The sequence below is a fragment of the Heptranchias perlo genome, chromosome 10 (genome assembly GCF_035084215.1).
Source record: "Heptranchias perlo isolate sHepPer1 chromosome 10, sHepPer1.hap1, whole genome shotgun sequence".
In the NCBI taxonomy this organism is placed as follows: domain Eukaryota; kingdom Metazoa; phylum Chordata; class Chondrichthyes; order Hexanchiformes; family Hexanchidae; genus Heptranchias; species Heptranchias perlo.
In genome coordinates this window covers 86,422,663-86,445,884 of record NC_090334.1, presented here as the reverse complement: position 1 = coordinate 86,445,884, position 23,222 = coordinate 86,422,663, and the positions used below count along the sequence as shown (strand labels likewise).

Below are 23,222 nucleotides of genomic sequence, written 5' to 3'. Positions count from 1 at the left end.
AGCACACAGCAAACAGGAAGCAGAATTTAGCAAGTATGCATGTGGGCAAATCTCCTGTAATCTTGTCAGTTATTTCATTGGAATGCTCAAAAGATGATTTCATTTATTTTCAGTGAACCTTGCTCTGCCTGTGGTGCAGAGGTCACTGATCAGGATGGTGTTAGGCACGAGATGGACTCAAACAAGCAAGGATCAATGGAGTGGTTTTCAGAACACGGGTTGTTTTCCAGACTGGGATTGTGCATCACGTCAAGTTGTGTATGATTGTTAAATTACCCACGCTCTTCCCACAGCACAAAGGATGGAGCCAGGGTGACAGCCAGAGGAGCTGGATACCAACAACAGGACCGATCCCGCAATCAGCTTACTGGAAAGGTACTGATAGATATATTCTCATCAAATCAAAAATCAACAGTCAAAATATGGCAAGGGGCAGGGTGAGTAGGAGTCAGTAAATGTATAGAATGTTTACAGTGCCTGATAATTTGCATCCCAGAGTACTAAAAGAGGTAGCCATGGAAACAGTTGATGCATTGGTCGTCATCTACCAAAATTCTATGGATTATGGAACAGTTCCTGCAGATTGGAGGGTGGCAAATGTAACCCCACTATTTAAAAAAGGAGGGAGAGAAAACAGGGAACTACAGATCGGTGAGCCTAACATCAGTAGTAGAGAAAATGCTGGAGTCTATTATAAAGGATGTGATAACAGGACACTTAGAAAATATCAACGGGATTGGACAAACTCAAGATGGATTTATGAAAGGGAAATCATGTTTGACAAACGTACTGGAGTTTTTTGAGTATGTAACTGGTAGAATAGATAAGGGAGAACCAGTGGATGTGGTTTATTTAGATTTTCAGAAGGCCTTTGCTAAAGTCCCTCATAAGAGGTTAGTGTGCAAAATTAAAGCACATGGGATTGGGGGGAATATACTGGCATTAATTGAAAATTGGTTAACAGACAGGAAACAGAGAATCGGAATAAATGTTTTTTTTTTGGGGTGGCAGGTTACTAGTGGGGTACCGCAGGGATCAGTGCTTGGGCCCCAGCTATTCACAATGTATATCAATGATTTGGAAGAGGGAACAAAATGTAATATTTCCAAGTTTGCTGATGACACAAAACTAGGTGGGATCGTGAGTTATCAGGAGGATGCAAAGAGGCTTCAAGGCAATTTAGACAAGTTGAGTGAGTGGGCAAATACACGACAGATGCAGTATAATGTGGATAAATGTAAAGTTATCCACTTCGGAAGGAAAAACAGAAAGGCAGAGTATTATTTAAATGGTGATAGATTGGGGAATGTTGATATACAAAGGGACCTGGGCGTCCTTGTCCACCAGTTACTGAAAGCTAGCAGTTTGGAAGGCAAATGGTATGTTGGCCTTCATTGCAAAAGGATTTGAGTATAGGAGCAAGGATGTCTTAATGCAGTTATACAGGGCCTTGGTGAGACCACACCTGGAGTATTGTGTGCAGTTTTGTTCTCCTGACCGAAGAAAGGATATACTTGCCATAGAGGGAGTGCAGCGAAGGTTCACCAGACTGATTCCTGGGATGGCAAGACTGTCGTCTGAGGAGAGATTGGGTCGACTCGGCCTGTATTCACTCGAGTTTAGAAGAATGAGAGGGGATCTCATTGAAACGTATAAAATTCTGACAGGGCTATGCAGGGAGGATGTTTCCCCTGGCTGGGGGATCTGGAACGAGGGGTCACAGTCGCAGGATAAGGGGTAGGACATTTAGGACTGAGATGAGGAGAAATGTCTTCACTCAGAGGGTGGTGAACCTGTGGAATTCTCTACCACAGAAATCTGTGGAGGCCAAGTCACTGAATATATTTAAGAAGGAGATAGATTGATATTTCGACACAGAAGGCATCAAGGAGTATGGGGAGAGAGCGGGAATATGGTATTGAGATAGAGGATCGATCAGCCATGATCGTATTGAATGGCGGAGCAGGCTCGAAGGGCCAAATGGCCTACTCCTGCTCCTATTTTCCATGTCTATGTTTTTATGCAGCAGTGAGTATCATTATGTTACAACAGGAGGCCATTCAGCCCATCGTGCCTGTGCTGGCTCTTTGGAAGAGCTATCCTATTAGTCCCACTCCCCCAGCTCTTTCCCCATAGCCCCTGTAATTTTTTTCCCTTCAAGTTTTTATCCAATTCCCTTTTGAAAGTTACAATTGAATCTGCTTCCACTGCCCTTTCAGGCAGTGCATTCCAGATCATAACTACTTGATGTGTAAAAAAATGTTTCCTCATGTCGTCCCTGGTTCTTTTGCCGATCACCTTAAATCTGTGTCCTCTGGTTACTGACCCTCCTGCCACTGGAAACAGTTTCTCCTTATTTACTCTATCAAAACCGTTCATGATTTTGAACACCTCGATCAAATCTTCCCCTTAACCTTCTCTGTTCTAAGGCGAAAAACCCCAGCTTCTCCAGCCTCTCCACATAATTGAAGTCCCTCATCCCCGGTATCATTCCAGTAAATCTCCTCTGCACTCTCTCTAAGGCCTTCACATCCTTCCTGGTGCCCCAAATTGAACACACTATTCCAGCTGAGGCCTAACCAGTGTTTTATAAAGGTTTGGCATAACTTTCTTGCTGTTGTGCTCTATGCCTCTATTACTAAAGCCCAGGATCCCAAATGCTTTTTTAATAGCCTTCTCAACTTGACTTGCCACCTTCAAAGGTTTATGTACATACACCCCCAGGTGTCTCTCTTCCTGTACCCCCTTTAAAATTGTAGGTGTCACTGAATGTGCAGAAGGTTATGGGAATCGGAAGTACAATTTCAAAATTTGAGGATGATACCAAATTGTGGGGTGCAGTTAATACAAAGGAAGAATGCGTCAAAATGCAAGAGGACATCAATAAACTTGCAATTGGCAAATTAATTTCAATATTGATAAGTGTGAGGTGGTATATTTTGGTGGGAATCATAGAAAGGTTACGGCACGGCAGGAGGCAATTCGGCCCATCGTGTCTGCACCGGTCATGTGCAAGAGCAATCCAGCTAGTCCCACTCCCCAGAAGAATAAGGAAGCCACATACTGCTTGGATAATAAAAGTCTAAATGGGGTCGAGGAGCAAAGGGATCTGGGGGTACAGATACACAAATCACGAAAAGTAGCGACTCAGGTTAATAAGGCCATAAAAAGGCAAATCAAGCACGAGGTTCATTTCGACAGGGATAGAATTGAAAAGCAGAGAAGTTATGTTAAACTTTCATAGAACCTTTGTTTAGATCACACTTGGACGATTGTGCACAAGTCTTGCCTCCATACAGAAAGGATATGGAGGCCCTGGAGAGGGTGCAAAAAAGATTCACAAGGATGATACCAGAACTGAGAGGATATACTCCTCAGGAAAGACTGATGTAGAGAAAATGTTTCCGCTTGTGGGGAGTCCAAAACTAGAGATCATAAATATAAAATAGTCACTAATAAATCCAATAGGGAATTCAGGAGAAACTTCTTTACCCAAAGAGTGGTGAGAAGGTGGAATGTGCTTCCACAAGGAGTAATTGAGGCTGTTAATTGTATCCATGTGATTTATATCAATTAATGTTAATTGTATTCAGGTGGTAGGTATCAATTGGGGACTCCTGTATCGATTTGTCAGAGAACTTATCCAGGGTGTATGGGGTGTTGATCTCGGTGAATAAAGGCTTAGAAGCAACTGAAGACCAGGCTCTAGTATTCTATCTTTCACCGGGCTATACAGTTTATAACAGAGCCAAATAGCATAGATATATTTAAGAGAAAGCCAGATAAGCACATGAAGTTGAAAGGAATAGAAGGATATGCTGATAGTGTTAGATGAAATAGGAAGGGAGGAGGCTCGTATGGAGCATAAACACCGGCATGGACCTGTTGGGCCGAATGGCCTGTTTCTGTGCTGTAGTTTTGATGTATCGTTTATAGTGCAGCAGTGAGTAGAAGTCACTGAACGTAAGAACGTAAGAAATAGGAGCAGGACTAGGCCATGCGGCTTCTCGAGTCTGCTCCGCCATTCAATAAGATCATGGCTGATCTTCAACCTCAATTCCATTTTCCTGCCCAATCCCCATATCCCTTGATATCCCTAGAGTCCAAAAATCTATCGATCTCAGCCTTGAATATATTCAATGACTGAGCATCCACAGCCCTCTGCGGCAGAGAATTCCAAAGGTTCACAACTCTCTGGCATAGGGTAAATAAGATTGGGGAGTTAAATTTGTGGCTCAAAGATTGGTGTGGGAGAAATGGGTTTCGATTCAGGGGGCACTGGCACCAGTAGTGGGGAAAGTGGGAGCTGTACCATTGGGACTTCAAGGGTTAAGTTACGAGGGGAGATTACACATTCTGGAGGGGGAGGGTGAACAGCCAGTTGTCGTGGTGCATAGAGGCACCAACGATATAGGTAAAAAACAGGATGAGGTCCTACAAGCTGAATTTAGGGAGTTAGGAGTTAAACTAGAGTAGGACCTCAAGGGGAGTAATCTCAGGATTGCTACCAGTGCCACGGGCTAGTCAGGGTAGGAATGACAGGATAGCTAGGATGAATACGTGGCTTGAGAGATGGTGCAAGAGGGAGGGATTCAAATTCCTGGGACATTGGAACCGGTTCTGGGGGAGGTGGGACCAGGACAAATTGGACGGTCTGCATCTGGGCGGGACTGGAACCAATGTCCTCGGGGGAGTGTTTGCTAGTGCTGTTGGGGAGGGTTTAAACTAATATAGCAGGGGGATGGGAACCGATGCAGGAAGTCAGTGGGAAATAAAGTGGTGACAGAAACAAAAGGCAGTAAGGGAGAGTGTACAGAACATGACCGGACAGATGGTCTGAGAAAGCAGGGCAAAGACCAAGGGAAGTCTAGATTAAACTGCATTTATTTCAATGCAAGAAGTCTGATGGGCAAGGCAGATGAACTCAGGGCATGGATGGGTACATGGGACTGGGATGTTATAGCTTTTACTGAAACATGGCTAAGGGAGGGGCAGGACTGGCAGCTCAATGTTCCAGGGTACAGATGCTATAGGAAAGATAGAGCAGGAGGTAAGAGAGGAGGGGGAGTTGCGTTCTTGATTAGGGAGAACATCACGGCAGTAGTGAGAGGGGATATATCCGAGGGTTCGCCCACTGAGTCTATATGGGTAGAACTGAAAAATAAGAAGGGAGAGATCACTTTGATAGGATTGTACTACAGACCCCCAAATAGTCAATGGGAAATTGAGGAGCAAATATGTAAGGAGATTACAGACAGCTGCAAGAAAAATAGGGTGGTAATAGTAGGGGACTTTAACTTTCCCAACATTGACTGGGACAGCCATAGCATTAGGGGCTTGGATGGAGAGAAATTTGTTGAGTGTATTCAGGAGGAATTTCTCATTCAGTATGTGGATGGCCCGACTAGAGAGGGGGCAAAACTTGACCTCCTCTTGGGAAATAAGGAAGGGCAGGTGACAGAAGTGTTAGTGAGGGATCACTTTGGGACCAGTGATCATAATTCCATTAGTTTTAAGATAGCTATGGAGAAGGATAGGTCTGGCCCAAAAGTTAAAATTCTAAATTGGGGAAAGGCCAATTTTGATGGTATTAGACTGGAACTTTCAGAAGTTGATTGGGAGAGTCTGTTGGCAGGCAAAGGGACGTCTGGTCAGTGGGAGGCTTTCAAAAGTGTGTTAACCAGGGTTCAGGGTAAGCACATTCCTTATAAAGTGAAGGGCAAGGCTGGTAGAAGGAGGGAACCTTGGATGACTCGGGAGATTGAGGCCCTAGTCAAAAAGAAGAAGGAGGCATATGACATGCATAGACAGCTGGGATCAAGTGGATCCCTTGAAGAGTATAGAGATTGCAGGAGTAGAGTTAAGAGAGAAATCAGGAGGGCAAAAAGGGGACATGAGATTGCTTTGGCAGATAAGGCAAAGGAGAATCCAAAGAGCTTCTACAAATACATAAAGGGCAAAAGAGTAACTAGGGAGAGAGTAGGGCCTCTTAAGGATCAACAAGGTCATCTATGTGCGGAACCACAAGAGATGGGTGAGATCCTGAATGAATATTTCACATCGGTATTTACGATTGAGAAAGGCATGGATGTTAGGGAACTTGGGGAAATAAATAGTGATGTCTTGAGGAGTGTACATATTACAGAGAGGGAGGTGCTGGAAGTCTTAACACGCATCAAGGTAGATAAATCTCTGGGACCTGATGAAATGTATCCCAGGACGTTATGGGAGGTTAGGGAGGAAATTGCGGGTCCCCGAGCAGAGATATTTGAATCATCCACCGCGACAGGTGAGGTGCCTGAAGATTGGAGGGTAGCAAATGTTGTGCCTTTGTTTAAGAAGGGCGGCAGGGAAAAGCCTGGGAACTACAGACCGGTGAGCCTGACATCTGTAGTGGGTAAGTTGTTAGAGGGTATTCTGAGGGACAGGATCTACAGGCATTTGGAGAGGCAGGGACTAATTAGGAACAGTCAGCATGGTTTTGTGAGAGGAAAATCATGTCTCACGAATTTGATTGAGTTTTTTGAAGGGGTAACCAAGAAGATAGATGAGGGCTGTGCAGTAGACGTGGTCTACATGGACTTCAGCAAAGCCTTTGACAAGGTACCGCATGGTAGGTTGTTGCATAAGGTTAAATCTCATGGGATCCAAGGTGAGGTAGCCAATTGGATACAAAATTGGCTTGACGACAGAAGACAGAGGGTGGTTGTAGAGGGTTGTTTTTCAAACTGGATGCCTGTGTCCAGCGGTGTGCCTCAGGGATCGGTGCTGGGTCCGCTGTTATTTGTTATTTATATTAATGATTTGGATGAGAATTTAGGAGGCATGGTTAGTAAGTTTGCAGATGACACCAAGATTGGTGGCATTGTGGACAGTGAAGAAGGTTATTTAGGATTGCAACGGGATCTTGATAAATTGGGCCAGTGGGCCGATGAATGGCAGATGGAGTTTAATTTAGATAAATGTGAGGTGGTGCATTTTGGTAGATCGAATCGGGCCAGGACCTACTCCGTTAATGGTAGGGCGTTGGGGAGAGTTATAGAACAAAGAGATCTAGGAGTACAGGTTCATAGCTCCTTGAAAGTGGAGTCACAGGTGGATAGGGTGGTGAAGAAGGCATTCGGCATGCTTGGTTTCATTGGTCAGAACATTGAATGCAGGAGTTGGGATGTCTTGTTGAAGTTGTACAGGGCATTGGTGAGGCCACACTTGGAGTACTGTGTACAGTTCTGGTCACCCTATTATAGAAAGGATGTTATTAAACTAGAAAGAGTGCAGAAAAGATTTACTAGGTTGCTACTGGGACTTGATGGTTTGACTTATAGGGAGAGGTTAGACAGACTGGGACTTTTTTCCCTGGAGAGGAGGAGGTTAAGGGGTGATCTTATAGAAGTCTATAAAATAATGAGGGGCATAGATAAGGTAGATAGTCAAAATCTTTTCCCAAAGGTAGGGGAGTCTATAACGAGGGGGCATAGATTTAAGGTGAGAGGGGAGAGATACAAAAGGGTCCAGAGGGGCAATTTTTTCACTCAAAGGGTGGTGAGTGTCTGGAACGAGCTGCCAGAGGCAGTAGTAGAGGCGGGTACAATTTTGTCTTTTAAAAAGCATTTGGACAGTTACATGGGTAAGATGGGTATGGAGGGATATGGGCCAAGTGCAGGAAATTGGGACTAGCTTAGTGGTATAAACTGGGCGACATGGACATGTTGGGCCAAAGGGCCTGTTTCCATGTTGTAACTTCTATGATTCTATGATTATAGAATCATAGAAGTTTACAACATGGAAACAGGCCTTTCGGCCCAACATGTCCATGTCGCCCAGTTTATACCACTAAGCTAGTCCCAATTGCCTGCACTTGGCCCATCTTACCCATGTAACTGTTCAAATGCTTTTTAAAAGACAAAATTGTACCCGCCTCTACTACTGCCTCTGGCAGCTCGTTCCAGACACTCACCACCCTTTGAGTGAAAAAATTGCCCCTCTGGACCCTTTTGTATCTCTCCCCTCTCACCTTAAATCTATGCCCCCTCGTTATAGACTCCCCTACCTTTGGGAAAATATTTTGACTATCTACCTTATCTATGCCCCTCATTATTTTATAGACTTCTATAAGATCACCCCTTAACCTCCTACTCTCCAGGGAAAAAAGTCTCAGTCTAAATTGGGGTTGTATTCTCTCGAGTTTCGAAGGTTAAGGGGTGATCTGATCGAAGTTTATAAGATATTAAGGGGAACAGATAGGGTGGATAGAGAGAAACTATTTCCGCTGATTGGGGATTTTAGGAGTAGGGGGCACAGTCTAAGAATTAGAGGGTGGACTGTCCACCCCAGTCCATCACCGGCATCTCCACATCATAAGAATTAGAGCCAGACCTTTCAGGAGCGAGATTAGAAAACATTTCTACACACAAAGGGTTGTAGAAGTTTGGAACTCTCTTCCGCAAACGGCAGTTGATACTAGCTCAATTGCTAAATTTAAATGTGAGATAGATAGCTTTTTGGCAACCAAAGGTATTAAGGGATATGGGCCAAAGGCAGGTATATGGAGTTAGATCACAGATCAGTCATGATCTTATCAAATGACGGAGCAGGCACGGGGGGCTGAATGGCCTACTCCTGTTCCTATGTTCCTATCTGAACCATGCTGGGACCAGTGTTCTGGCAAATCGTATCACTCGGGCGGTAGAGAGGGCTTTAAACAAAAGAGTGGGGGCGAGGGATCAAGTAAGGGAAGATGTGATAATTTAGAGAAAAAAGACAAGGCAAGAGAGGAAGGCAGCAATAAGGGAAATGATAATCAGAGAGTGGCAGGAAGGGAAAGAGCATGCAAACCTAAGAGTGCGCCAGCAGATAAGGCTAGAGATTGCAAAATTAGTAAAAAGACAGCACGAAAGGCTTTGTGTCTGAACGCGCATAGCATTTGTAACAAAATGGATAAATTGACAGCTCAAATAGAAATAAATATGTACGATCTGATAGCCATTACAGAGACATGGCTGCAAGATGACATAAGCTGGATATTCAAGGGTACTTGACATTTCGGAAGGACAGGAATCTAGGAAAAGGTGGAGGGATAGCTCTGTTAATTAAGGATGACATGAGTATAATAGAGAGAAATGACCTTAGTTCTAAAGATCAAGATGTGGAATCAGTTTGGGTAGAGATAAGAAATAGTAAAGGCAAGAAGACACTTGTGGGAGGAGTTTATAGGCCCGCCTAACAGTAATCACATTATAGGACAGGGTATACAGGAAGAAATAATGGGGGCTTGTGAGAAAGGAACAGCGATAATTATGGGTGATTTTAATCTACATATACAGAACTGGTTTATACCCCTGAGGGGCGAGAACACTACTTGCCAAAAAAAACAACCATGGACAACTGAAGAGGTAAGGGACAGTACAAGACTGAAGGAAAGGGCATACAAAAAGGCAAAAAATGGCACAGATCCTGGCAAATGGGAAAGATACAAAGATCAACAAAGGGTCACAAAACAGATAGTAAGAGCTACAAAAAGAGAGTATGAAAAGAAACTCGCAAGGGATATCAAAACCAATACAAAGAACTTTTATAGTTATATTAGGAAAAAGAGGGTGGTCAGGAGCAGTGTTGGCCCCTTAAAAACTGAAAGTGGGGATATTGTCATTGACAATGGGGAAATGACGGACATGTTGAATAATTACTTTGCGTCAGTAATTACAGTAGAAAGAGAGGGTAGCATGCCGGAAATCCCAAAAACGAATATTGAATCGGGGACAGGGACTCAATAAAATTAACATAAGTAAAGCAACAGTAATGAAGAAAATAATAGCACTAAAGAGTGACAAATTCCCAGGACCAGATGGTTTCCATCCCATGGTTTTAAAGGAAGTGGGTGAGCACATTGCAGATGCCCTAACTATAATCTTTCAAAGTTCTCTCGATTCAGGAACTGTCCCTCTGGATTGGAAAATTGCACATGTCATTCCGCTTTTTAAGAAGGGAGAGAGAGGGAAACCAGGGAATTAAAGACCAGTTAGCCTAACATCTGGAAAATACTGGAGTCTATAATTAAGGATAGGGTGACTGAACACCTCGAGAATTTTCAGTTAATCAGAGAGAGCCAGCATGGATTTGTGAAAGGTAGGTCGTGCCTGACAAACCTGATTGAATTTTTTGAAGAGGTGACTAAAGTAGTGGACAGGGGAATGTCAATGGATGTTATTTATATGGACTTCCAGAAGGCATTTGATAAAGATACACATAAGAGACTGTTATCTAAGATAGAAGCCAATGGAATCGAGGGAAAAGTACGGACTTGGTTAGGAAGTTGGCTGAGCGAAAGGCGACAGAGAGTAGGGATAATGGGTCGGTACTCACATTGGCAGGATGTGACCAGTGGAGTCCCACAGGGATCTGCCTTGGGGCCTCAATTATTCACAATATTTATTAACGACTTAGATGAAGGCATAGAAAGTCTCATATCTAAGTTTGCCGATGACACAAAGATTGGTGGCATTGTAAGCAGTGTAGATGAAAACATAAAATTACAAAGCGATGTTGATAGATTAGGTGAATGGGCAAAATTGTGGCAAATGGAATTCAATGTAGGCAAATGTGAGGTCATCCACTTTGGATCAAAAAAGGATAGAACAGGGTACTTTCTAAATGGTAAAAAGTTAAAAACAGTGAATGTCCAAAGGGACTTCGGGGTTCAGCTGCATAGATCATTGAAATGTCATGAACAGGTGCAGAAAATAATCAATAAGGCAAATGGAATGCTGGCCTTTATATCTCGAGGACTAGAGTACAAGGGGGCAGAAGTTATGCTGCAGCTATACAAAACCCTGGTTAGACCGCACCTGGAGTACTGTGAGCAGTTCTGGGCACCGAACCTTCGGAAGGACATATTGGCCTTGGAGGGAGTGCAGCGTAGGTTTACTGGAATGATACCCGGACTTCAAGGGTTAAGTTACGAGGAGAGATTACACAAATTGGGGTTGTATTCTCTTGAGTTTTGAAGGTTAAGGTGTGATTTGATCGAAGTTTATAAGATATTAAGGGGAACAGATAAGGTGGATAGAGAGAAACTATTTCCGCTGATTGGGGATTTTAGGAGTAGGGGGCACAGTCTAAAAATTAGAGCCAGACCTTTCAGGAGTGAGATTAGAAAACATTTCTGCACAGAAAGGGTGGTAGAAGTTTGGAACTCTCTTCCGCAAACGGCAATTGATACTAGCTGAATTGCTAAATTTAAATGTGAGATAGATAGCTTTTTGGCAACCAAAGGTATTAAGGGATATGGGCCAAATGCAGGTATATGGAGTTCGATCACAGATCAGCCATGACCTTATCAAATGGCGGAGCAGGCTCGAGGGGCTGAATGGCCGACTCCTGTTCCTATATTCCTGTATAGATTGGAAGAATCTGATTGGCAAAGGCAGCCTGGAAGATGAGTTCATAGAGTGCTTTCGGGACAGTTTCTTCGAGCAGCACGTTCTAGAGCCAACCAGAGAGCAGGCTATTCTAGATCTGGTAATGTGTAATAAAACAGGATTAATTAATGACCTTATTGTAAAGGAACCTCTCGGTAACAGTGATCACAATATGATTGAATTTCGCATTCAGTTTGAGGGAGAAAAGACTAATTCTAAGAGTAGTGTTTTAAACTTCAATCAGGGCAATTATGAGGGCATGAAGACAGAGCTGGTTAAAGTGAACTGGGAAATTAGATTATGGGCTAGGTCAGTAGAGATGCAGTGGCAGACATTTAATGAGATATTTCATAACACTCAGCAAAGATACATTCCAGTGAGAAAGAAGGACTGTAGGGAAAGGATGTACCATCCGTGGCTAACTAAGGAAGTTAAAGATAGTGTCAAATTGAAAGAAAAAGCATACAATTCCGCGAAGATTAGTGTCAGGTCAGAAGATTGGACAGAATATAAAAAACAGCAAAGAATGACTAAAAGAATAATAAGGAGGGAGAAATTAGAGTACAAGAGAAAGCGAGCTGGAAATATAAAAACAGATAGTAAGAGTTTCTACAGGTGTTCAAAACGGAAAAGAGTAAGTAAAGTGAGCGTTGGTCCTCCAGAGAGTGAGTCTGGGGAATTAATTATGGAGAATAAGGAAATGGCGGATGAATTGAACAGATATTTTGCGTCCGTCTTCACTATTGAGGATATAAATAACATGCCAGAAATAGTTGTGAATCAAGAGGTGAAAGGGGGGGAGGAACTTAAAACATTTACAATCACCGGGGAAAGTGCTTTGAAAAAAATATTGGAACTAAAAGCTGACAAGTCCTCAGGTCCTGATGGATTTCATCCTTAGGTCTTAAAAGAAGTGGCTGCAGAGATAGTAGGTGCATTGGTATTAATTTTCCAAAATTCCCTAGATTCTGGAAGGGTCCCATCAGATTGGAAAATAGTGAATGTAAGTCCTCTATTCAAGAGAGGAGGGAGACAGAAAGCAGGAAACTACAGGCCAGTTAGCTTAACATCTGGCATAGGGAAAATGCTAGAATCTATTATTAAGGAGGTTATAGCAGGGCACTTAAAAAATCTCAATGCAACCAGGCAGAGTCAACATACCTTTGTGAAAGAGAAATTGTGTTTGACTAATTTATTAGAGTTGTTTGAGGAAGTAACAAGCAACGTGGATAAAGGGGATCCTGTGGATGTGGTGGACTTGGATTTCCAGAAGGCTTTTGACAAGGTGCCACATCAAAGGCTACTACACAAAATAACAGCTCATGGTGTAGGGGGTAACATATTAGCATGGATAAAGGATTGGTTAGCTAACAGGAAACAGGGAGTAGGCATAAATGGGTCATTTTCAGGTTGGCAAGATGTAACGAGTGGAGTGCCACAGGGATCAGTGTTTGGGCCTCGAATGTTTACAATCTATATCAATGACTTGGATGAAGGGACCGAATGTCTGGTTGCTAAATTTGTTGATAACACAATGGTAGGTAGGAAAGTAAGTTGTGAAGAGGACATAAGGAGTCTGCAAAGGGATATAGATAGGTTAAGTGAGTGGGCAAAAATTTGGCAAATGGAGTATAATGTGGGAAAATGTGAACTTGTCCACTTTGGCAGGAGGAATAGAAAAGCAATATATTTGAATGGAGAGAGATTGCAGAACCCTGAGGTACAGAGGGATCTGGGTGTCCTAGTACATGAATCACATAAAGTTAGTATGCAGTGTTGTGGTGTACAGAATTCTCTCCGCACTTTTCCACCAAGTGCTAGTGGTCACCATAATTCTAGAGACGAGTCAGGAGAGCCGTTCCATGCAAACAGGTCTTTATTTCAAGCAGCTGCAGGAAGAAGTCTTGGCGGACCAAAACTTCTCCCGATTACATTGTTACATCAAGCTTTATACATGCAGAAGTGTCTGGTTTACAACCCTACTCTTCTCCAGCCTCCACAGTCTCCAATTACCACCATCTTTGTGCAGTGTTCTTGTTTCAAGGTTTCATACAAAACATATTTATGCGGACTGCTGCGGCCAAAGCTGCTGACAGTATGTTTTTAGTCTTTTTGGCCATACTACCCGTTATGCCTTGCAGTTTCAGCCAATATACAATTTACAACATTTTCCCATCATCCTTTCTCATGCTAATGCTAATCTAAACTCCTAACTTAACAAGCCCCCTTTTTTGGCCATGGCAAACCCCCATTTACCCCTGTTGCCAACCCATAAGTCCCCCTGTGGCTTCCTGGTGATCAGTCAATTGCCCACAAGGTTTCTTATGCTAACATTCTGACTCTTACGAGAATGTTATTTTCTGGTCCTTCCCTCTCTCTTTCCCTTACACGTCCTGCGATCTACCTCTCTCTTTCCCTTACACGTCCTGCGATCTACCTCTCTCTTTCCCTTACACGTCCTGCGATCTACCTCTCTCTTTCCCTTACACGTCCTGCGATCTACCTCTCTCTTTCCCTTACACGTCCTGCGATCTACCTCTCTCTTTCCCTTACACGTCCTGCGATCTACCTCTCTCTTTCCCTTACACGTCCTGCGATCTACCTCTCTCTCTCCGCCTGGACCAGTGTGGTCCCAAAGCCCACCTGTCGCCTTTGTCGGTCTCGGTCCTCCACCTTCGTTGTTCTTTGGTGTATTTGTTCAATCGTTTTTCTGGGCACTGCTCCGCTGCCTCCTTCTGGTTGATCTTGGCTATGGCTTTAGCCAGCCTCCTTTGCTTCCGTTTCCTGCATTTACCACACAGCATTAGTATCAGAATAATTAACACGATCATCTGACACCACGTGGTCACATGTGATATGATGCACAACCATGGGTGCATCCAAATTTGAGTACCCCAATCCCCCGCAACGTCCCACCACGTAGTTAGGTGTATTTCCCTGGTGAGACCCTCCGTTTCCCAACTCTTCTGTTTCAGTGTAGTACAGTATCTCTTGCAGTTGGTTTGTCTGGGCCCTCAGTCTAACCAACTGCTTAGGCAGCTTTGGTAATGAATACCCAAACTTTGAGACGTATTTACCCAAATTCCTACCGGTGTCGTCCGCAACAAGGAATGTCTCCTCCTCTCACAAGTGAATGTCCAGTCATGTCTCCCCTCCAATCTGGCAGTGTACTCTTGGCATGAAACAAAATGACTGCCGGTTTATTGGGCATTTGATTTGTCCAAAATCCATCTCCCTTTGTCGGTGGAGATGCAGTATTTGCTTTGTCCTTCATATCCCATCTGGGTTCCTTCATAGCTTTGTTCAATTTCCCGGATGGTGCAGTTGACTCGGGTGCTGGTGTTAAACCTACACTGGGCTTTCCCTGTACTACCCAACTTATAATGGCACAATGTTATTGCATCCTTGGTTATACATCCAGACGTATCACAACTAATAAAACTCTCATCGTGGTTTACTGCATATTTCTTAATCCCTTCATAAGGTTTACACACTCGTCCCTCGCATCTACCAATATTTGTTATCCTGTACACAGGGCTACCAACCCTGCCTTTTAATTGTGGCACCGCTAGTACCAATCCCAGTAGGTTTCTACCACCCGTTCAGTTGCAGGCTACCCCGGTGGAGTGCACGTCTTTGTTTGACCCCTACCCAAATCTGACCTATTCACCGCCATAACGCTTCCTACACCCAGTCCCTGCATCCCCCAAGTTCCCAAAACTAGTAGCACCAACAGACCCTCCATGGTTTCCTTCCCAATTCAATATTGTCCCAGCGGTATACCAGGCACTATTCATTGGAGCCCGTTCCAAAGATGCTGCAGATCCCGACTAGTTGCTGTCCTCGTCCTGTAAGAAGAAACAGATGGTGTGTCTGTGTTCGTACCCGCGTGGAGCAAGTCTGGCTTCAGTGCTTCCATCAGCATCCCTTCTTTCCCATATCTAGTTTACAACATGTATCTGTCGTCATCAACACCTGGTGTGGTCCTTCCCACTTAGGGTTAAACCCTCCTTTCTCAGGTATTATCCTGTACATTACCCAGCTACCTACCGCTGGCACTTCCCTGTTTTCCCGGCCTCCTGCCGTTCTCTTTCTTCATTCCTTTGCTGATCCTGTATGTGTTCTCATAACTGCTGTACCTGTCGACAAAGTTGCTTCACACACTGCTTTACTCTGTCTCTCATGGGTTCTGCACCTCCCCTCCACATATGATGTCTCCGGGCAGCCTCATTGCCTTCCCTGTCATGAGCTCATACGAGGTTAGTCCCATGCTGTTATTCGGAGTAGCTCGCAAGCGCATAAGTACACTCGGCAGGACTTGTGTCCAACATTTACCCGTTTCCTCTAATGCCTTCTTACTGGCTGTTTTTAATGTCCAATTCATTCGTTCAACCATCCCCGAACTCTGTGGATGGTACAGAATGTGGAATCTCTGCTTTGTTCCTAACAGCGCACATGTCTCCCTCATTACTCTCCCTGTGAAGTGAGTCCCCTGATCCGAATCTATCTATGGGACCATTCTCCATCGGGGAATCACTTCTTGTACCAGTATCTGTGCCACCGCACTCGTTGACTGGGCTCCAGTCAGGAAAGCTTCTACCCACCTAGTGAAGTGGTCCATTATCACTAGGAAATACTGTTTTCCTTAGCTCTTAGGCAGTGGTCCTGTAAAGTCAAACTGTAGGTGTTCACAGGGCCCACTGGGTTCCTCCTGTCGTCCCATCCTACACCAATCGGGCATCCTGCATTGGTTTTGGCACATATTATACATCTCTGGCAGAATTTTGCTACGTTTCGCCCCATCCCTGGCCACCACCAGCATTGTTTCAGGTGGTGCAGCATGGCTGTTATACCATGATGGCATGGCCCGTGGTAGATGACCGTCACGTTCTGCCTAATGCACCTTGGTGCCACCACTCCTCCTTCTGGACCTACCACTATATCCTCCTGATTCCTGGTGGCTCCCTTCTGAACCCACTCATCTCTCTCCTCTAAGCTAGTCTCCCCTTATAAGCTTTTCACATTTACTTCCTCTGGTCCTATAGCTGTCGCTGCTACTCTCGCTTCTTCTTCCTCACCCTCATCTGCTTCACACACTCTACACCCTCTTGTGCCAAATTTTCGCACGTCCATTTCCTTTTCTGGCTCACCAACTCCCCATTGGTTGGTGCCCACCTATGATCTATTGCCCGCTGACTTAGCCACCAAGTCAGCCTTTGCATTCCCAAATTGCTTGGACGTATCAATCACTTGATGTGCCTTTACCTTGATAATAGCCGCTTCTCCTACCCCTTGCAATCCATCCATAATACCTTTCAGGCGATAGGTGTGCTTAATGGGCATGCCTGAGCTGGTCACATATCCCCACCTTCTCCACGTTGGGGCATAGTCCACACATGCTCCCCAGGCGTACCTGCTATCTTTATAAATATTTACCCTCTTGTTCTTGCCCCATAGGATTGCCTCCAATAAGGCTGTCAGTTTGGCTTGCTGGGCCGACCCTTTTCCCCATAGTCTTCCCATTCTTACTTGGGTCCCATCTTGGTCTACTACCGCCCAGCCCGTCCGGTACTTTCCACTATCAAATCTCCGGAATCCACCTACAAATAAGTCTATCACATCTTCTCCTGTCAACGGGGTGTCTCTGACACTCCATTCTTCCTCCCCATCTCTTCCCAGGTGACACTGAAGTTTTCCTTCAATTCCCATCCCTTCGGCTGGGTTATCCCTCTCCACTCTCTTAATTATCAGGGATCTGTCTGGGGGTAGCAAAACTATCTCCCACTTACTCCTTCTCGCATTTGACACCCCCCCTAACTTCCCTTCGTTTAGCAGTTTTACCATGGTATGTCTAGTCCACAGCTCAGTCTTTCCACTTCGTATTATGGGCTCGCTAACCCTTACGGCCCACGCTGCGCAGTCTAGTGCCCTTTCACATGGGCTATACCCCATCACTACAGGATCTGTCTTCTTTGAGTTGTATGCTACCGGCCTCTGGGTCAGGACTGCATTGTATGTCTCCTTTCCCTCTGCACATTGTAATACAAAGGTCTTCTCCTGGTCCTTACTCCCAATGCTGGGGCGGTAATCAAAGCCTCTTTCAACTTCCTGTAAGCCAACTTCTTGCTCAGGTCCCCATTCTGTGGTTTCCAGTGGTCCCCTCCCTCCTTTTACTAATCTCTGGATGGGTTCGCTTACTCTTGCATAATCCTCCACAAAGGACTATTCAACTACAGCAGGAGCTAACACTTGTCTTGCCCCTCTCACATTAGTCGGGCAGCCAGTGTCCTGAATGCCTCCGGTCTTCAGTCAATTCCCTTTTCCATTGTGTGACTGCATGTCCCAGGAACTGTACCCGTTCCTTTCCTGATTGTGCCTTCTTCGGGTTCACTTTAACTTCCCCCTTCTCTAGCGCTTGAAACACCCGTTATCACGGCTCTTTCATGATTCCCTGTGTCTCCCAATGCTACCAGCAAGTAATCTACCTCCTGCACTAAAGTGCTGTTGTATGGCGTCAAGTCAACGTTCTTAACAATGTCACTCATGCACTTATGGAATATTGTTGGACTGTTGTAGAACCCTTGTGGTATCCTTGTCCATGTATATTGTCAGTCGTCCAGTGTAAAGGCAAACATCTCCTGACTCTCTTCCGCTAGAGGAATAGCCCAAAACCCGTTGGCTATATCCAGCACGGTAAATATTCTGTGCTGTGGTCCCACTCCTTGCCACACGGTGGTCGGGTCTGCCACTATGGCATGTGATTTTCCCACTACCATGTTTAGGTGTCAGTAGTCAATGGTCAACCTCCAGCTCCCATCCGGCTTCTTTATCGGTAGCATGGGTGAGTTGGTGTGAGACACTAAATTCCTGACAACCCCCCCTTTTCTAATTAGGCCACTATTCTTCTCATGGCTACTTCTGCTTTCTTTCTAATGGGGTCTTGTCTTACAGGTCAGTGTCCCCTTCCTGCTATTACTACGGGCTCGAACGTTATCAACTCGCAGTCTTGCTTATGTCGTGCCCACACTCTGGGGATACTTTGATATATTATTCCCAATGCCCCTTCTTTACTCCAATCCACCTCTATCTTATCCTGTGCTGCTACGCACGCACGTGGTTTCCTGAGCATTGTTGTCCTAATCATCTTCTATCTCCGTTATCCCCATGCCACTGTACCTCTCGCTTCCCTGTATGGATGACGGCTCCTAGTTCACCCAACAGATCCATTCCCAACACATTCCCTTCCGTACTTTCACAATACCAAAGGTGTTCTGGTATCATTCGCCCTGCTACCTCTATTAGCATGTTCTCAGTTCTGTATGCCATTAAACTGCTTCCTCCTTTTCCCTGTACCTCCAATGTATGATTAGTCAGGTACAGTTCCGTAATTTCTGGCTGAAATTTCAGCTCCTGTGTCCACAAGAAAGTTGTGCCACCGGCCCCCTAATGACACTTCTGTGTACATTCGCTCCCTTTGTGATCCCGAGCGGGAGCGTTCTCCAGGAGTTCCAAAAGTTCCTCCCAAGTCTAAACACTCCCTTGTCCTCGGTCTCCCCTGTCCTACTTTGGCTGGGATCCCTGTCCTTCTCATCCCCCTCCCCTGCTACAGCAATTACTTGATTCATGTCCTGATTTCCTGCAATTGGAACATGTCTTCCTTTGCCCCTTACAGTCCCGGGCAAAGTGTCCCTTTTCCCACAGTTATAGCATGTGAGGGTTCCTGGTCCTCCTGTATCCTTACCCTTCGGTTTTCCTCCCTGTTCTCCCTGGACTCCCGCCACCTTGGCTTTACCCTTTGACTGTTATAAATTCTCTACCTGGGTTCCCGATCTTATTACTGTTGTCCAGTCATCTCCTCCGCCTACTTCCAACTACAGTGCTTCCTGGTGTTTTGGGCCCAGCCCTTCCTTTAGCATTTGTGCTAGGGCAGGCTCATCTTTCCTTGGGTCGTCCTTTCCACTATGTTCCTGATAGGCCGTCCACTTATGCTCTGCGTACTCCGCTACCGTCTCTCCCAGTTTCTGTTTTACCCCAACCAAACGGCCCAGTTGCACGGAGGGTCTCCAAGGACACGCTGCACATCTCTCTTAAACCTTTCAAATTTCTGTTTCCTAGTATTTCCCGCTTCCTTCACCCACTCTTCGGATTTAAAATATCCTCCCAGGCTTTTCCACTGTCCTAGAGTTAGTTTCCCTCTTATTATCCCGTATATATCCCATTTTCCCATTGAATGCAGCTCTGCCGCCCTCTCAAGCTTCAACCAGAAGTCCACGTGAAAGCAATTGGGTTGTAATAACCCCAATTTGTCCAAGACATGTTCCTTCTCTAAAGGGGTGAACGGAACATAATGTTCCCTCGCCGCTGCTGGGGTGATCTCCTTTCCATCCGAGTCCACAGCTGCCGGGTAATACCTTATGTGTATCGGGGCCATTGGGGCGGGTTCACCCTCGGCGGGCAGTGCCAATGGTCCTGACCCTGGATTGGCCGAGGGTTGTGGCCCTACCTCCTGCTGTTCTTCTCTGCCCCCCCCACCACCATGAGTTGGGGTTAACGTTAAACCTTCCCCTCTTTACGGCCACTTTGGTTCTCGCCTTTTCTCCCTGGATCATCTTCAGTCGGTTTTCCAACCCCTGTATTTTTGCCTTCTGCTCTTTATCCTTAGTTGTTAGATCTTTCAGTTTTTGTTCTAGCTCTCGCCTTTTCTCCTTTCCTTTCCCTATTTCTGCGTAAGCCTCGTCTAGGGCTTTCGCTTTTTGTTCATATTCACAACACACTATTATTTTACTGGCATCTTCCTTTTCCTTTCTTGCCCCCCACCTACTCCAAAAACTCTCATGTTGCGGTGACCATTCAGGGTCCCATCCTCGCTTTTTCATCTTATCCCTCTGTCTTTTTATATTTCGCGCCCACGTGTTGGGCCATGCTCTCCCTTCCCCCCTTTTCGGGGTTTGCTGCCCCTTGGGTAGCTATTGTGTTCAGCGTATATGACCCAACTCCCTCGGTTATATACCCGATCCTGGCATCTCTCTTGCGCCTAGTGAGTGCGTCCACCCACTGCCTTTTGCATGGACTCTTGCCGCGACTCGCTCTGTTCTGATCTCCCTGTTTAGTCTCTGACCGGTGGAGTACACCTCAGATAAGTAGGTCTCAAAAGGCTACTCACCCTGGTGTTTGCCCCTCAGTCTTTGACCTGGAGATCCTGCTGACCACGCCATCTGCTGTGGTCTACAGAATTCCCTCTGCGCTTTTCCACTAGCTTCTAGTGGTCACCGCAGTCCCAGAGACGAGTCAGGAGAGGATGTTTCCCCTTGTGGGAGAGACTAGAACTAGGGGCCACAGTTTAAAAATAAGGGGTCTCCCATTTAAGACGGAGATGAGGATAAATTTTTTCTCTGAGGGTTGTGAGTCTGTGGAACTCCCTTCCCCAGAGAGCGGTGGAGGCAGGGTCATTGAATATTTTTAAGGCTGAGTTAGATAGATTCCTGATTAACAAGGGAGTCAAAGGTTATAGTTGGTTGACAGGAAAGTAGGGTTGAGGTCACAATCAGATCAGCCATGATCTTATCAAATGGCAGAACAGGCTCGAGGGGTCGAATGGCCTACTGCTGCTCTCAATTCGTATGAAAAAATTCCTCCTCATCTCAGTCTTAAATGGCCAACCCCTTATCCTGAGACTCTCCAGCCAGGGAAAACAGCCTCTCAGCATTTGCACTGTCAAGCCCCCTCAGAATCTTGCATGTTTCAAAGAGGTCACCTCTCATTCTCCTAAACTCCAGGGAGTATAGGCCCATTCTACTCAATGTACAGAATGTTTACAGTGCAGCAGTGAGTAGAAGGAACTGAATGTACAGAATATTTACAGTGCACAGTACTCCTAAAATAGTGCACAGTGGTGAGTCCCTTTTGCACATCCTATTTCACACGGTTCTTGTGGATGAATGGCAGCCATTGAGCCCATCTTATTCAAAGCCCCTGTCTCTCCAATATTTACTCAACTCAGATTCCTGACACTGGACATCAGCCTCATGGCTCCTCTCTGCCCTGCTCCAGCACACAATGTCTCTCTCATTTCTCAGTGACCAAAACTGGACACAGTGCTCAAGGTGCTGTCTGACCAGAACCCTGTATAGTTCAATCTGAATAGTAGTTTACAATTGCCTATAGTGCAACATTCTGCTGACTGAGTGGAATGCAGATATGCATTGGCTGTAGTGCAACATTCTGTGGGCGGTGTCCAATGCTGTTTTGCATTGGTTGGACATGTCGAACATTGAATCTGCTGCGACTCCTTGGTCTCCTTCAACCTTGTCTTCAGCTATTTCAGCATCATTCAATGAGCACGTGTGTTGGATGTTTTTCCTTCCTGTGTGCAGTACTTCACACGAGTCTGCAATAAGTTTAATCTGCCATTGTTCAGTCCACTCACACACTTTGTTCAGCTCATTCTGTAGTTGCTGGACTGCCTCCTTCAATTCCATTGTCCCAGACTTTAGAATCAGCTGCAAATTTGATCAAATTTTTGAATCCGAGTTATTGATGTAAATTAGCAACAATAATGTTATGAGGGACAATAGATTGAAGGGATGGCAGGAGGGTTTGAGAGGAGATGGGATGAAGGGAGTCGAGGGTGGGGGGGGTGAAGAGGAGGGGAAGAGACATGGGAGTGAGTGAGAGGATGGTGTGAAGGGATATAAGAAGTGATGGCTGTGAGGGGGAATCATAGAAAGGTTACAGCACGGAAGGAGGCCATTCGGCCCATTGAGTCCACGCTGGCTCCATGCAAGAGCAATCCAGCTAGTCCCACTCCCCCGCCCTTTCCCCGTAGCCCTGCAATTTTTTTCCTTTAAAGTACTTATCCAATTCCCTTTTGAAGGCCTTGATTGAATCTGCCTCCACCACCTCCTCGGGCAGTGCATTCCAGATCCTAACCACTCGCTGTGTAAAAAAAGTTTTTCCTCATGTCGCCTTTGGTTCTTTGTCAATCACCTTAAATCTATGTACTCTGGTCCTTGACCCTTCCACCAATGGGAGCAGTTTCTCTCTATCTACTCTGTCTAGACCCTTCATGATTTTGAATACCTCGATCAAATCTCCTCGCAACCTTTTCTGTTCCAAGGAGAACAATCCCAGCTTCTCCAGTCTATTCATGTAACTGAAGTCCCTCATCCCTGGAATCATTCTAGTAAATCTCTTCTGCACCCTCTCTAAGGCCTTCACATCTTTCCTGAAGTGCGGTGCCCAGAACTGGACACAATATCCTCCAGTTGTGGTCGAACCAGTGTTTTATAAAGGTTCATCATGACTTCCTTGCTTTTGTACTTTATGCCTCAATATATAAATCCCAGGATTCCGTATGGTTTTTAAACCACTTTCTCAACCTGCCCTACCACTTTCAACGACCTGTGCACATAAACCCACAGATCTCTGTTCCTGTATCCCTTTTAGACTTGTGCCCTCTAGTTTATATTGCCTCTCCTCGTACTTCATGCCATTCCACCAGCCTGTCTATATCCTCTTGAAGTCTATCACTATCCTCCTCACTGTTTACTACCCTTCCAAGTTTTGTGTCATCTGCGACTTTTGAAATTTTAGCCCTGTACACCCAAGTCCAAGTCATTAATATATATCAAGAAAAGCAGTGGTCCCAGCACTGACCCCTGGGGAACACCACTGTACACCTCCCTCCAGTCTGAAATACAACCATTCACCACTATTGTCTGTTTCCTTCCCTTAACCAATTCTGTATCCATGTTGCTACTGCCCCCTTTATTCCATGGGCCGCAATCTTCATGATAAGCCTACCAT

The 23,222-nt window shown here is 45.2% G+C and overlaps 1 protein-coding gene across 7 annotated transcripts in view; it reads left to right on the top strand.

The window, feature by feature from the left end:
- syne3 (spectrin repeat containing, nuclear envelope family member 3) overlaps positions 1-23,222 on the top strand; it is a 207,420-nt gene that overhangs the window by 109,141 nt on the left and 75,057 nt on the right. For all 7 annotated transcript variants that reach the window (XM_067992140.1, XM_067992143.1, XM_067992141.1 and 4 more), the window contains exon 12: positions 294-375. In XM_067992140.1, coding sequence (XP_067848241.1) covers positions 294-375 — 82 coding nt within the window. The remainder of the gene's footprint in view (positions 1-293; positions 376-23,222) is intronic.